We start from the raw sequence: 16,490 nt of genomic DNA, 5'->3' as shown, positions 1-16,490 counted from the left end.
TGATGATTTGGGTTCGTATAATTTAGTAATATATTTATATGTAGTAATGTTTGGGGGAATGATACATAAATGTTTTAAAATATAATGTGAAATAATAATCAAAACGCACATTTCAATAATATAAAATAGCTTATCTGCAACATGGGAATATAAGAACTAAAAACGGGGCAAATAATTTTTAAGGTACCTACCGTTGGTCGACAGATCGCCTCATACTAAACGAAAACGAAAACGAAGAGGTTTATTTCTTTTCATCATTTCTTGGTGAATGTTGGCGTGTTGTGTTGTACTCTGAGTCGGCGTCGGTTATTTTGTAATTCATAATTTCCTTTGTGTAACTTCAAAATGGCTATGCAACCTCATAGCAAGAAGAGAGTATGTTATTACTACGATAGTAAGTATTATTTTTCAATTTAAATGTGTTTTTGCTTGTTGATAAAAAATTGCATGCTTCCAACTTTTTTCTATTAGCTATTGGCTTAGATCTAGACCAAAAAATACTTGGCATATATGTTAAAGTTTATATCCTGTATGTGGTAAGTTTTTACGTATTTTACAATAATTACTTGCTCTTATAGAAATATTTTGCCTATCGGCCTCTGATGAAATTTTGCCTGCGTAAACGACTTATCTTCTGATCACTATAGCGTCTGTACAATTCCTGCTCTCTGATTGGTTGGTTCGTTCCCGCTCGTCTGCGAGAAATATAATGAACAGACGTGCGAAGCACAAGCGGATGTGTCAATTGATGATATCTCGCTTACGGACACTCGAAATGTTTCTGCACTAGACGGAAAAAGTAATACATTGCAATTTCGATGTAAATACACGGCTTTAATTTGATTTATTTTAAGCGGTTTCCAAAAAAGATAACGACAATAACCTATTACAGGATTTTTTTTGTAAAAAAAATAACTAATTATTTCTTTAGGTGTTTTCAACAGATATAAAGTTCAGTTTAACACTTGAATTAATTATAATTTACGACTATTATTCTCTAGAAATTAATCCTGTTCAATTAGCAGTTCTGTATTTGATATTAGGAAATATGTGTAATAAGTGCACATATTATTATAAACTAAACAAAAGTTGTGCATTTTTATTCCCGAATCCTAATCGAATCTTTATTAGCCAATGCCATATTTCTAGATATTTAGTGTTCATATTTGTTTGGAAAATGTTTGCATAAACCCTGATTATTATTTATTTAATTTTAGAAGTTTCCTCCTCACTATTTTGACTTTGAAACTAACAGTACCTAAATGTTAAATGTATTGTAAAAACAAATCTAGCATTCATTGTTTTACCATTTTGTTGCCCACCTTGTAAATATGGCTCACATGTATTATAGTGGCCCACTGATGGGCGAGCATATCCGCGAGTCAGTCCGAGTATAATGTATGTATAATGGATTGATGTAACATATATATTAAAATGCTCGTCGCTTGCCTGTGACGTTTTGCCCCCTGCACATTACGGACGTATTTGGTCGTGGAGCTCGGCGTTCCAAAGGTTCGGACCGAACCTAACCTAAGTAAACTTTTTTGTTTCAAAAAAGTTTTGTTTCCCCCCTTACCAATTTTTAGATAAATATTCGGAATCACTGACCACGCTTAATTAAATTTATTGTAAATGGCTGTCATCCCATACAACGAAAGCGAATTTTCATTTTACTTGATTGAAAAATGCACATAGTTGCCTTTTATAGTAAGGTGAATCGAAAGGTTTAAAAAAAAAAATATCATTAAGCATGGCCATTGATCCTGAATAATTTATAAATACGATAATGATTACTGGTTCGACCGCGTCTCAGGACATTGGCAATTCAACACACTTATGAAAAGTGATATAAAGTGATTAAACCTAACCTATATTTAACATATTTTAAAATTAACAATATATATTATATTTTATATTTAACCTAGTTTTTCATCATTACTTTTCATGAATGTGTTGAATTGTCACTGTCCTGGGACTCCATCCTCCAATCCAGGCCGCTTGCAATCTCCGTCGAAAGTACATACATTGGTCGACGTTCTTATTCTTCAGTCTCATTGAAGGTACATACATAGATGCCAAACTTCAAAAGTCATTCCACTCGAACAATGAGTGGGTCGAATCAGTCGACACCAGAATAACTCTTGACCGCAAATGGATAATCGAGCCTCCTGAGTTGCCCTCTTACCTTTAATTACTAATGTTAATGTATTGTTCTTGTGTTTAGGTGACATAGGCAACTACTACTATGGGCAGGGCCACCCCATGAAGCCACACCGTATACGCATGACCCACAACCTACTTTTAAATTATGGACTTTACAGAAAAATGGAAATTTATGTAAGTTATAGTTATTTACACAAATTCAGCTTCACTGCTTCTGAAATGGGTGATACAAAATCTGTTTTATTGTTTTGTTTTATTTACAAGGCAAGGCATTGGTTGTGTATGAATTATTATTTTATTTACTTTTGCAGCGTCCTCATAAAGCAACAGCAGATGAGATGACGAAATTCCACTCTGATGATTACATCAGATTCTTAAGATCAATCCGTCCCGACAACATGTCAGAATACAACAAGCAGATGCAGAGATGTAAGTTTTCATTTATATATACATATATATATATATATGCATACATAGACGAGGGTGGTCTGAAAAGTTTCCGACCTCAACGCAAAGATGGCGGTAATCGTCAATAAAAGCTAGTGAATTTAGTTGTGCATCTTTTGACAGTTACTCACCAAAGTTTCGGCGATTTGGACGTGCAGTTTTTAGTTGACAGTCGTTTGAGTGAGTCGTTAAGTGAGTGTTATTGTGAAAATGGAAAAAATCGAGGATCGAGCTGTTATTAAATTTTTGTTTTTGAAAGGCAATACGCCTACGCAAATCAGAGATGAGTATGGGGACTCTGCACCATCATTTACCACAGTGAAATTATGGGCAGCTGAATTTAAACGTGGTCGTAAGAGCTTGCGAGACGATGAATGTTCGGGACGTCCAAAAACTGCAACTACTGACGATAACATAGCTAAACTTCACCAAATAGTGTTAGACGACCGCTGAATTAAAGTGAGAGAGATAGCAGAGGTTATGAAAATGTTCAAAGAACGTGTCTGTCACATATTAAATCAAGATCAATTAGAAAGCTGTCCGCGCGTTGGGTGCCGCATTTACTCACGTTAGACCAAAAACGTGTAATGAACATTTCCAGCGCTCTGTTGGCGCAGTTTAATAACCTTGAACTATCTGTATTTCTAAATCTATTGTAATATTTTTGTATGTTTAATAAAAACTAAATAAATAACGTTGGTTCCATACACTACACGGCCAAACACCACAAAAAACAGACTTAAAATCATGATCGCTAGTCATAATGTGCCAAATTTATAGAACCTAAAAATATGGGACAAACGGTAAAATGTAGGACTCATTGGCTACTACAGTAAGCAGTATCATATGTTAGCGTATTGATATTTTGAGGAATGGTATTAGTTAAATAATATGGTAAATGTATGTGGTAAATGACGCCAATCCCTCGAGTGGTTAGTAATGTTGCTATAAGTGAATGTTGTTTACAGTTAATGTGGGTGAAGATTGTCCTGTATTCGATGGTCTGTACGAGTTCTGCCAGCTGTCGGCCGGCGGTTCTGTGGCCGCAGCGGTGAAACTCAACAAGCAGGCCTCGGAGATCTGCATCAACTGGGGCGGAGGCCTCCACCACGCCAAGAAATCAGAAGCATCCGGTTTCTGCTATGTCAATGACATTGTCCTCGGCATCCTGGAACTGCTGAAGTACCACCAGCGGGTGCTGTACATCGACATTGATGTCCATCACGGGGATGGAGTGGAGGAAGCCTTCTACACCACTGACAGGGTTATGACGGTGTCCTTCCATAAGTATGGAGAATACTTCCCTGGCACAGGTACAGATTACATTTTCTTTGTTCAAATCATAGACATCCAAATTTCAATATCATTCCGACGAGCTGGAGGCAAACCATGTGACCATATTTTTGGCACCAGGATGGTCTACTGGAATAATCTACAATATCATTTGTACGTTGAATGCAGAAGTGCGCACATTGAAATAACCAGACGATGCGCAGAAAAGTATAGTTCACTAAAGTAAAGTAAGGTAGGGCAGCGCAGTCCATTGTGGGACTTTTCTGCGAAGGATCTAAATGTTCATAAAAAAGGTTAAAAAACTGAATCACCTTCAAATTGGGTTGCGTAGCTACACTAAAAATGAGTGAGGAACACATTTGTCTAACTAAATAGTGTAACAAAATATTCTGTTTTAGAAAAAAGACTGAATTTTTGGTCACCTTATTTTAAATTTGTAGTTTTTACGCAGCCAGCAATTTGCCATTGTAAGAAAGACTAGTGATTCTTTAGCATATTTTATTTTGACTGACTAAATGATGATATAACAATGCGAGTTGCGTGTATACTGTCAAATTTATTTATTGACAAATTACAGAAAGGGAGACTGTCACCCTACCCCCAATCAACTTGGTTTGTTCCACTTTCCCTGATGGGCTAGTCCTATCAATTTGGATGTCTATGGTTTGAATTATTGTTTTCAGCCTCAGGCCATTATTTTACATTGCCGCGAAAGCAAATGATCTTACTACAAACATTTATAATTTTGTTCTAGAGAGTGCTTAGATTATGATATGCGGAAATTAAACGCAACCCAATGAGAGTTCTGATTTATGTAGATCAATAAAACTAAATGGATAATAATAGTTATCGTGTAGTCACACATTAACCTCTGAATATAACTAGACTAATCTGGGGAAACTACTTTTGATAGATTATGTACTGTTTTTATAAACATATAAACACACTAGCTGTACCCCGCCACGCGTTGCTGTGGTTCGTTATGTCTGTGCAGATAGAGAAACAATATCACGTGTTGCAATTACGTCCAACAGATTGCGCTGTTTTTAAAAAATACCATGTTTTTTTTTACCTGTCACAGGTGACATCTATATAATATAGGTATATAAAAACGCATGTTTATTTGAATGCAACGCTGTGTCAAAATTTCAAAGCAGTAGGTGAAGAACTTTCGGAGATATGAGAATTTTAACAAACGAACTTCAAAAAACAAGTACATTATGTATTATGAAAATAGTATCTGCTGACGCACGGCGAAAATTTTGTGTCGGTGATCAAGAAGTTAAGCTTCAAGAAAGGCATTGCAAATGGTCAGTACTGAATAAGCCACAACTTTAAATTATCGACCCTAATAGCATCATTTCATTTGCAGGTGACTTGAGAGATATAGGAGCCGGCAAGGGCAAGTATTACGCTGTGAACATTCCCCTCCGGGATGGCATGGACGATGAATCCTACGAATCCATTTTCGTTCCCATCATCTCCAAGGTCATGGAGACTTTCCAGCCTTCCGCTGTGGTTCTCCAGTGCGGAGCTGACTCCTTGACAGGTATGTAGTATTATTTTCTCTTTAAATATTTATAAGTGGTTGCTTCTTCACAATATATGCCTACAAACTTTTTTTTATTTGCCGTTTTAAGGTATACTATAAGAGCTTGTAAAACTGCTTGTATGGACATAAATATTATAAACGTGGTGTTCTATAAACTAGTCTCTTATTTATCAATTCAGAAACTTGCACATCTGCAGAAATTATATGTTTGAATTTTGTGATTGGGAAATCAAACCAACAAAGAAGTATTGTGCAATATTTTTCTTGTCCAGTTTTCGTTATCGTTTAATGCCGTTTTATAAGAATCACGATATCACAATTATTTTTTTTTTTTTTTTTAATTAACTATTATTTTTTTCCAGTTAATTAATTTTTTTTTATTTTTATTTTATTTATTTAGGAAAACCAACAATCTTTAAATAATAAACTTAAAAACAATACAAATAAAATCTAATGACAGGTTTTCACGTAAACATAAAATTATAACAACAAACTAAGGGTCCAGTACCCGTGGGCTATAAATATTTACAAAAAATGCAAAATTGTAAATATTAAATATAATAAAAAATAACAGGATATAAGAACACAAATAAATGACAATATATCAATTTTATCCTCACTGACAACACCAATAATCACTAATATATGTATATACCTACAACTAAGCTAAACAAATGTTTATAAAATGATTCACATGCAATTGGACAGGGTTCATATCAACAACATGATAACTTGCAGTATGTTATTAATAATTATTTAATAATAGCTAAGGTATATTTTTTAAATGTTCATAAACTATACGAAAATATGTCAATATCATTAAAATTCTTATCATATACGATACACGCTCTGAATATAAAAGCGTTAGATTAGTAGAACATTTTTGAAGATGAAAAAGTGATGACTCTAGTTCTAAAGCTTCTAATTAATCCCAGACAAAAGGGGCCAACAATCAATGATAATGTAGTATCTTTCCAATATTACTTTAGAATTAACCTGAAAATTTTCCAGGTGATCGTCTAGGCTGCTTCAATCTTACGGTGAGAGGCCATGGCCGTTGCGTGGAGCTGGTGAAGAAGTTCGGTCTCCCATTCCTCCTGGTGGGGGGCGGGGGCTACACTATCCGCAACGTATCCCGCTGCTGGACCTACGAGACCTCCGTGGCCCTCGGTTGCGAGATTGCTAACGAACTGCCCTACAATGACTACTTCGAGTACTTTGGACCTGACTTCAAACTTCACATCAGTCCCAGCAATATGACCAACCAGAACACATCCGAGTATCTGGAGAAAATCAAGAACAGGCTGTTTGAGAATCTGAGGATGTTGCCACATGCGCCTGGTGTACAGGTAATAACCCTTTTAAATCACTAACGGCCGTTGTTCACAACTTTTCGATCAATCTGAGGCTTCGATCAGCCTAGTGGTTTTTTGAGCAACGCTGTTCTATTCATCTGTTTCTAAAAATTTTATCATTGATCATCTTGAGCGCACTTTCATAGACAATAAAATGAATACAATGAAAAACTTTCAATGTTTACTTAATATAGACGAGTTAATTATTGTATTTCTATTACTACCCATAATTTCTTTTAAATACTATAAAACCGACAAAAACAAACAAAAACTACATGCAAAATGAGGAATTAAAGGTTGTGGAGTTTATAACACCACCCGGCATTCAAAATGGTATTTTTGATGTTCGAAAATGAAATCTTTGTCGTTCAATATTTGTCTGTCGCCACCTATGTAACCCGATATTTTCATCCAATACTTCCGCACATTCCACTATATCTATTATATTATCTTAAATATCTTCAACATCTCTGTCCATATTGATTCTAAAAATGATGGTAAAATTTGACAATACGCAATTATAATTATAAAAAATAATGTGTGAACCGAATTGATATTTCACTGTCAATTTTCACTCTGTTGAAATTTTTTATAACTATGTAGTCCTTTACTGAGCCAAGGTTTGATTAGGACGATGTATGATTTATATATGTTTTACCGCCACGGCTGTCTTTTAGTAGATACAAATTTTTCGAAATTTTGTGATTTATTTTCGCAAAAATCGAATTTTTTCGAACTACACAAACAAATTTTCGTGCGCGGACAAAAATTAATTTAGAATTACGAATTAACGAATTTCGAATTAAAATACCATTTTGTATGAAAAAAAATTTCACAGGATATTCTTTTTAGCGAAAATTTATTATTAAAATTATCGGGGTTCGAATTAACGAGGTTCTACTGTACAATGTTTATCTTTAATGTAGATTATTTTGCAGAATATACAAACAGTTTGCACAACTAGATTACATAATTTTTAGAGATGTGCCGATTATGACTTTCGCCGACTAGCCGATTAGTCGGTTGTAATAAGACCGACTAGTCGGCCGACTAGTCGGCTAAGCCGATTACGGTTTCGGGGATAGTTCTAGGTACCCTGAAATGTCGCGCATGGCCAAAGTGTACCTCTGCTGTCCCGCAAGTTCTGTTTACAGTGAGAAGCTGTTCTCAGAGGCCGGAAACATATATGAAACAAAAAGAAATCGATTGCTACCAGAAAGGCAGAAGCTTTAGTCTCCTTACACCATAATTTACCCTTAATTAAAAAATATAAGTTATAAAAAATATAAGGAGATTATGATATTTTTGGTTGTCACAATTGTGACTTTGATTTGATTAGATTATGTAGGTATTGTTATAAGAAATATGTTTTTTTCATTTTTTTTTGTTTTTATCAAACAGTTCATGTTTAGAATTTTTGTATATATATATAATATATTACTGTGCATCTTGTACATACAATCTTGATTTAATACATATAACTGAGTTTGTTAATTGAAAAAATTTACTTTTTATTTTAATAATAATAAGAAATAATAAGAAATACTTATAAATGTTCATTGAAGATAAGAAGATATTATGTTGTTTTTTATGTTAATTAGGATAGATACTAATTTTGTTCAATAAATGTCATAATTATGTTTTCTTTACAAGCAAGTAATTTTAAAAAGTGATTACCAAAGGAAAGATTGCTTTACATTTTTTAATGTATAAGACTGATTATAAAAAGAAAATATATACACGGTGTCCGGAAACTCGTAGTACAAGCGGGGAACTGGAGAATCTACACCACATGGGGAACCCAAAAAAACATAAAGTTTTTTGATTTGAGCATTTTCAAAAAAAAAAAAAACCAAAAAAAAATATTTTTCGGCTATTTTAGGGTTAAAGTTTTTTCTGGTGTTTAGGGTTGAATAACAGATGTTTTAACCCTGCAGAGCAGAAATATTTTATGATTACACCGGGTTAAATGAAGGGTGATTTCAAAATAATGCTTCAAATCCGAGTTTCTTCATTTGTTTTACTTTCAAATAGTTTTAATTAGTTGGGTACTTTGATCTTCAGTAATAATTTATAAGAATTTGATTAAAAAAAAAAAAAAAAAAAAAAAAATCTCAACTTCAAACTTGATTTACTCGATAACGAAAGCTCAAATTAAAAAAAAATATACTACAAAATCGACTCCAAATGTGATGTAGATTCACCAGTTTCCCGCTTGTACTACGAGTTTCCGGACACCCTGTATAATCAAGGTTTTTATTTCATGTAGTTCCCCCGCATTCATATTATTGAGAAATACATACAACGTAAGAAGCCGGATAGTCGGCGCTCTTTGCCGATTAGTCGCCGACTAATCGCCGACTACAATAGTGGCCGGATAGTCGGCTTTACCGACTAGTCGCCGACTAGTCGGAACATCTCTAATAATTTTGTAATAAAAACAATTCTGATAATGTTTTTAAAATTTTTCTAGGTACAAGCTATCCCTGAAGATGCTGTGAATGATGAATCTGAAGATGAAGACAAAGTGGACAAGGATGACAGATTACCACAAAGTGATAAGGTTTGTTGCACCGCCAATTTATTCCCGTGGTCCTCCTTTTTCAGTTTATTCGTTCTAAATGCTTAACCATCTATGCATAAATTTCTGAATCTTGCTCATCAGGCTTAAGTCAGCGTTGCATTCATTTTTTTTTTCAAATTTTTTTTTTACATCCTTTTTTATATTTTTTTTTTTACAAATAATTTTTTTTTTTCATTCTATATGTTTTATTTTCTTCCAGGATAAGAGAATAGCACCCGACAATGAGTTGAGTGACTCGGAGGACGAGGGGGGCCCCGGAGGGGTGGGGGTGGGAGGCGGTCGCCGCGACAACCGATCTTTCAAGGCCGGAGCCCCCCGCAAGCGACCGCGTCTCGACAAGCAGGAGGCAACTCCCACACTCAACAGCGCCAAGGATGAAATCAAATGTGAGTATTTAATTAACTGAAAAAATCAAAACAGGTTTTCTGCCCCATACAGTAGAACCCCGTTAATTCAAACCCCGATAATTCGAAATTTTCGCCAAAAAAATTTCCGCAGAAAAATTTTTTCATACAAAAATTTTTTTAATTCGAAATTCGTTAATTCGTAATTCGAAATTTATTTTTGTCCGCGCACGAAAATTTGTTCGTGTAATTCGAAAAAATTTGATTTTTGCGAAAATAAATCATAATATTTCGTAAATCTGAATCTAAAAGTCAGCCGTGGCGGTAAAACGCCGAAAAATGTATTTTTACGTGGCTATACATCGTCCTAATTAGTATTATTATCTTGTAAATCTGAATCGATTTACACTGGAATGTCATACTTTTTCAAATTTATTTCGAATATCCGAGTTTGAAGGGCCGAGAAAATACGTTTTACGCGGAAACATGTCGTAGTTTTACGAGTTTACACCAAATATCTGAATTTAAAGGGTCGGCTGCGACGAAACTCGGCCGCGAAATTTCGATTTACGCGTAAATGTATCGTATATTTACGAATTTATTTCGAATATTTGAATTTAAATAGCCCGCTGCGACGGAAATCTGCCGCGTAATCTCGATTTACGCGTAAATATATCGTATTTTTACGAATTTATTTCGAATATCTGAATTTTAAAGGACCCGCCGCGACGGAAATCGGACGCGAAATTTCAATTTACGCGGAAATATATCGTATTTTTACTAACTTTACTTCGAATATCCGAGTTAAAAAATACGGCGCTACGGAAATCGGCCGAAAAAATTCGATTCACGCCGAAATATGACATATTTTTACGAATTTACTTCAAATATCTGAACTTGAAAGGCCGGCCGCGACGAAAAACTGCCAATAAAATTGGATTTACGCGGAAATATATCATATTTTTACGAATTGACATCAAATATCTGAATTTAAAGGGTCGGCCGCGACAGAAATCGGCCGCGCATTTTCGATTTACACGGAAATATATCGTATTATTGCGAATTTATTTCGAATATCTGAATTTAAAGAGCCGGCCGCGACGGAATATGGCCGCGAATTCTCGTTTTACGCGGAAATATGTCGTATTTTTACCAATTTAAATGCGGATATTTGAAATAAAGGGCCGGCCGCGACGGAAAATTTCCGTGAAATCTAGATTTACGCGGAAATATATCTATTTTTACGAATATCTCAATTAAAAGGGTAGGCCGCGACCGAAATCGGCAGCGAAATCTTGATTTTCGTGTAAATATATAGCATTTCTACGAATTTATTGCGAATATCTGAATTTAAAGGGCCCGCCGCTACGGTAATCGGCCGCGAAAATAAAGAAATATTTGGTATTAATACGAATTTACAACTAAAATTCCACCTGGATTTGAAGAGGCGGCCGAGAAAATCGATTTTCGGCGTTTTTTTTTTTTTTTTTTTCGTCATAAAATTTCGAATTACGTGGGAATTCGTTAATTCGAAATTTGATTTTTGATGTCCGGTGGATTTCGAATTAACGAGGTTCTACTGTAGTTATTTATGATAATCTAATGGAGTTAAACAGAAGTTTGTTTTAAATGTTGCAGCTAGAATTCAAAGTAAAAATAAACTTAACATTGTGAAGTTGTCAATGTGACAACCACACTGACAACAAGATGTTTAGTTCTGTAAGTAATGCTTGTTGTATTTTGGTTTTATAGCGGAAGAATCTAAAGAAGACATGAAAGTAAGCAGTACAGACGAAAGCAAAAAAGAACCACCTGCAAATCCATGATCATCGCATTAAGTGAAAACCAATAATAAATAGTACCTAACTGCAGTTTGCATTTAAAATCTTAACCATTTATCAAAATTGAACTTAATTTTAAGTAGATATTTTTCCAATTATTTAATTAAATTAATGTGTGCTTGTGTGTATGTGACTGAGTGAGGCATGAATCATATTCCTGAAGACACTTTTCTTCAATACATATTTTATTATCGATTTTGAAGGTACAAAATGATTTGATTTCAAATGTTATTTTTTAAATGTTTTGTATCATCCATATTTAAAGTAAAGTGTTTTTTTAAATTATATTTTTGGCTTTTAAATGATGAGATTTCCCAATGCATTGATTGCGTCCCAAAAATAAATGGATTTTACGATGGTACAGTTGAATAAGCACAAAAGCAGAGTAAGCCAACCTTGACTTATTTCGAGAGATTTGATTTAATTTTCAATAAGAATGATTTTTTACTGTGAACTCAATGCAAAATATCTGTGTGATTTATGTAATAATTTTTAAATATGGGGAAAAATACCAAAAAAATTGTACAACTTGGGTCGGAGGTCGGCAATTCTCAGGAAAGGTATACCCCTAAACATTCAATTTTTATAATAAATAAATGTTGTGACTGACTCTTTTTTGACTTATGACTTGACTTATTTTGAAAAGCTGCAAATTGCCGACCCCTACCCTAGTAGTTTTTTTTTTTTTTTTTTACTGATAAGGTAACTATTTAAACTCATTATTTATGACTGAATTTATTTATGCCCATTTAATCACATTCTCAGAAATAACCGCTTCATATCAGAAGCGCTTGTTTGGTGAGACACCGGCATAGAGAAATTTAAGTAACAAAGCCTATTTTTACAAAAAAAATCATGTCAGTGTCCTAAACTATGATATATAATATACATATACACCTAGACCTAAGTAATACATAGTTATGTATTACCTGGCTCTTAGATCCATATAGCTATATAGATCTAAGAGCCAGTTGTTTAACAGAGTTTCAGACAACAATTCATCAATTTTCAAGTTCTATTTAAGTTATTATTGCAGTTATGTGAAACAACTAGCTAATCATGATATAATAACAACTTGAATAGAACCTTCACAGAACTTGAAAATTTACTTTGAAATTTGATGAATTGTTCAAATTCTGCGAAACAACTGGCCGCAAGTTCAAACTTGATACACTGTTTTCACTATGTACCTATTAGCATTTAGTTGAGTATCCCTGTGAATCTTTTGATATCAGTGGGGTTTATATAACTGTCGGGGTCATGTTGTTACAAAGGTCAAATGTAACATTTATGCTACACAAGTTAACTAACACGGTTTAGTATTTTTTTCTGATAAACTTTATTTGAAAACAATTTTTAAACCTTTTGTGTAATGCACACAAACATACAATAACTCATGTATTACAAATTGTCCAAAATTCTCTCGATGCTTGTCATCAACATAATTGATCTGTGTTTGATTGGTGTAATTAATAATACTAATTCATTTTTAACAAAATAAAGACTAATCAAATAATAATGACTTTCTTTTCTAAAATGTCTTGTCTTATCTTATCTTATAGGTGTTGAACGAAAATAAGATTGGAAAATCACAAAATAAATTAATATAACCCATCGACGAAGATCTCAAACGCACTCGTCATTCCAGTAGCAGTAGCCACATTAGGGCAATTTGTGTTTGGGCCTATCCTACCCGGTCTTAGCAGATAACACTGAAAGTGTTGAGCAAACTTAATTATAAGATTTGGTGCAAAATATTGCACAGTAAGACCCACTAAGATTCCACTAAGTTGCTAGACGTGTGCGTCTAGTCACTCAATATTCCTATTTACATGATGTTATATTTAACAATATCCATTGTCACTTATGATTTCTACGTCAACTTCATGTAAATAGGAATCGCGCACGTCTAGTGACGAATCCAGGCCTATGCTCAATTTTAAGTTTTCTCTAAAACCCAGATCTTGAAAAGCATAGAATAAATAAGAACACCTTGCCTTTCATATAGATTTAAATGGAAACTATTGTCATCTCCACCGACTTAGTACCTTTTGGTTCTAGCCCACTTAGCACGCGCTCTGTCTCTTACACTTGTCTGACATTGTATATCGCCATACCATTTGAATTTCATAATGATGGTGAAACTCGGTCCTGTATATGAAATATAAGCACAGAATGGTCAGACTTTTAGATCACGAATCTACATTCTCCCGTTCTTCAATGTCGAAAAGTTTTTAAAAATTTATTTTAGTGCCCAAACTGTAAATTCACTTTTAAAAAATCCTGTTTTGTAAACTTCTGAAAACCACCTTGTAACTATAAATAAACATACTGTGTTGTGTATTTCTCTTGTATTGTAAGAATAAATCATTGTAATTTTTAAAATTATATTTTATATACTGCAAAAATTGTTTTTCTCTCTTTTCGGCCATTTAAAATATTATTCAGTAGGGAAGTCACTGAAATCTGGTAAATTTATAAATCAGCACTGCCATTAGCTGAAGGAGGGTAAGGTATAAGAAGAAACAAATAATTTTTATTTGGAATGAAGTATTGTATGTAATTCTTCTTTGGTGTTAAATAAAACAAGGTTATATTCAGAGACTTATTTATTACACAACTAAAACAGGCATACCTCGGAAGTATTCCTTTTATCACATTTGACTAAATACTTAAATAGAGTCACTTCAAACGAACTTAAATTGCAGTCGCATTCAAAACAAATTGAAAATACTTTGGTAACACGGACATCCAAATTAATAGACTTGCACTGACATGAAATCTGGGTAGCATTTTTGGCGCCGGGAGGGTTCGAGAATGCTTTGAATAAACAATGATCAGTCGTACATTGGACACCGAAGAGCGCATTGAAATAACCAGACCACGCGCAGATGGCAACCTGGTTTGTTGATTGCCTTGTCTATTGATTTGAATGACTATGTTTGATAACAATATACAATAGCATTATAACTAATTATGAGTATTTAATAGGACTACATAATATATATATTCCTAATATATCTTTGCGTATTCACGTGAAATTGTTTCCAACACTGATGAACCTACCATTTATTAGCAGGCTTGAATGTGTCTGTAGTTTTCCTATTCTAATGACAGAATAGATTCCAAACTCGTCATCTGTTTCTCAGGTATTATCGGTCCTCCCAAGTAACTGAGTGGGTTTCTAAATATTCTATTATTGCCATAAAAAAACGAATGAATTGGAATTATTATCAACCTTTTAGGCAGCACGCTGTAATGATCAAAATTAGTTTCTGCAAAAAAAAGAGAAAATGGTTAGGTACATGACTGTTATGTTTGTCAACTGCTTATCATCATATACTGAAACGGGCCGAGAATCAGTGGTTGCTGCAGCCCATTATTTGAAGTGGCGACTGTGTTTTTTTTAAAGTTACTCGTCTTTGAATAAGAAATTGTTCAAACTTAAATTTTTTTGTTAAATTCGTTTTCATATCCTTCACTGGTCAGTAGAGTATTTTGTAGAGATTTTATTTTATTCTTCAATAAGGAATTTAGTACATTTTTATTAGTGTTAACTGTCTTTTTTTATTATTTTTTTTATTAGTGTCTATTTAATAAGGTTTGATGAGATTTACATTAAATAAAAATCTATAATATTTCATTCATATAGTTTCTTCTTAGTCCTCCTCACTAGGTAGTCCTGTGCTGAGGCGGACTGGTAGATTTTTTTGATTTTCTGTTATTTAGTTTCTATGATGTTTTTAGTACATTTTCTAGTATGTCTGCATTAATTTCTTTCACCCATGTTTTGATTTTTTCCTTAAGATTATTTATCTTTTCTATCTTTTTCAATCTTGGAGGAAGGATGTTGTAAAGTTTGGTTGCCAGATATATGTGGTTTCTTTGGCCAAAACTTGTATTGAATTTTGGAACATCTCGTATATCCCTTTTTGAGGCTCTTGTATCATGTATCCGAGTTTCATTAGAAGATTTTCTGTTTTTAAAATGATGTATTAAAATATTCTTGGCATATATTTGTTTTAAATTTAGAGTGTCAAAACACTTGAAAATATCTTTTGAGGGGGTTCTGATGGGTAATTTTAGTATGGTTTTTATAATGCTCTTCTGAGCAATATCTAACCTTACTAAAGTAAGGGTATTTTCAGTGATATTTTTTTAATATCACGTTTTATTTTAATTAAAATAAATTTTTAACCGTTCATCCCACCAAAAAAAGCCCCACATGGCTGACAGCCTAACACGTCGCGGCATAACATGACGTATCAGGCTAGTTAAACATTTGTCTTTTCATAAAATTGTGGGATCTACGTGATTTTGGTGGTGGTCGCGTTTGACTTGCTCTCATTTGAGTTGCATTTTGTGCTTTTAACTTCAATTTATTCGCTTTTAATTCAACAAAACCATACAAATTATTATTGTATCATATCGATGTGTAAAAAATACAAGTGTTACAAAGCAATTTCTCGCTGCTCCAAGAAGTTTTACGTAAAACAAAACGGTAGATGCGATAAGTTTTCCGATTTCTAGCATTTCTGTCACATTACATTGTATATTGAGATGTTTATAATAGTTTGGTGTATGAATGTACACTTATACGAGATCACAGTCGTCAAATTTAAATTAAAACAATCAAGAAAACAAAAAGCCAACCACAAATTGTCTCAGAACCTCGGATCAGCATACGAAACTACACAACACAAAACTGTATGGCAACCTCTCCCTCTTATTCGCAAAGTATGCATGTAAGAGATAGAGATGCATATAAATATATTGAAAAAATACAAACTAAACACAAGAGTACACTTGATCATTTTATAAGAATGAGTTATTAATTCTGAGAGTAAAAATATGTATTTATATACAGAATCGGGTGTTTTTTGATCTACGAATATATTTTTTAAAAGTTGA

At 33.6% G+C, this 16,490-nt stretch overlaps 2 protein-coding genes across 4 annotated transcripts in view; one reads left to right on the top strand and one right to left on the bottom strand.

Annotated features, from left to right (window-relative positions):
• The first annotated feature begins 237 nt into the window (after positions 1–237).
• Positions 238–14,026, top strand: HDAC1 (histone deacetylase 1). The gene is made up of 9 exons (XM_089633245.1): positions 238–394; positions 2,225–2,337; positions 2,475–2,592; positions 3,579–3,923; positions 5,276–5,452; positions 6,467–6,804; positions 9,284–9,373; positions 9,594–9,780; positions 11,491–14,026. Exons 1-9 carry the CDS (start codon positions 346–348, stop codon positions 11,562–11,564), a joined length of 1,491 nt encoding a protein of 496 aa, XP_089489371.1. The 5' UTR covers positions 238–345; the 3' UTR covers positions 11,565–14,026.
• A 136-nt stretch (positions 14,027–14,162) lies between these two features.
• axo (axotactin) overlaps positions 14,163–16,490 on the bottom strand; it is an 86,552-nt gene continuing 84,224 nt past the window's right edge. For 2 of the 3 annotated variants that reach the window (XM_089633242.1, XM_089633244.1), the window contains one exon: positions 14,163–14,854. In XM_089633242.1, coding sequence (XP_089489368.1) covers positions 14,682–14,854 — 173 coding nt within the window. In that variant the 3' untranslated portion in view covers positions 14,163–14,681. The remainder of the gene's footprint in view (positions 14,855–16,490) is intronic. The other variant, XR_016302397.1, reaches the window with a different exon arrangement.

The sequence above is a fragment of the Hesperophylax consimilis genome, chromosome 7 (genome assembly GCF_061612785.1).
Source record: "Hesperophylax consimilis isolate HC1 chromosome 7, BYU_Hcon_1.0, whole genome shotgun sequence".
NCBI lineage: Eukaryota > Metazoa > Arthropoda > Insecta > Trichoptera > Limnephilidae > Hesperophylax > Hesperophylax consimilis.
This window is presented reverse-complemented; position numbering and strand designations above follow the sequence as displayed.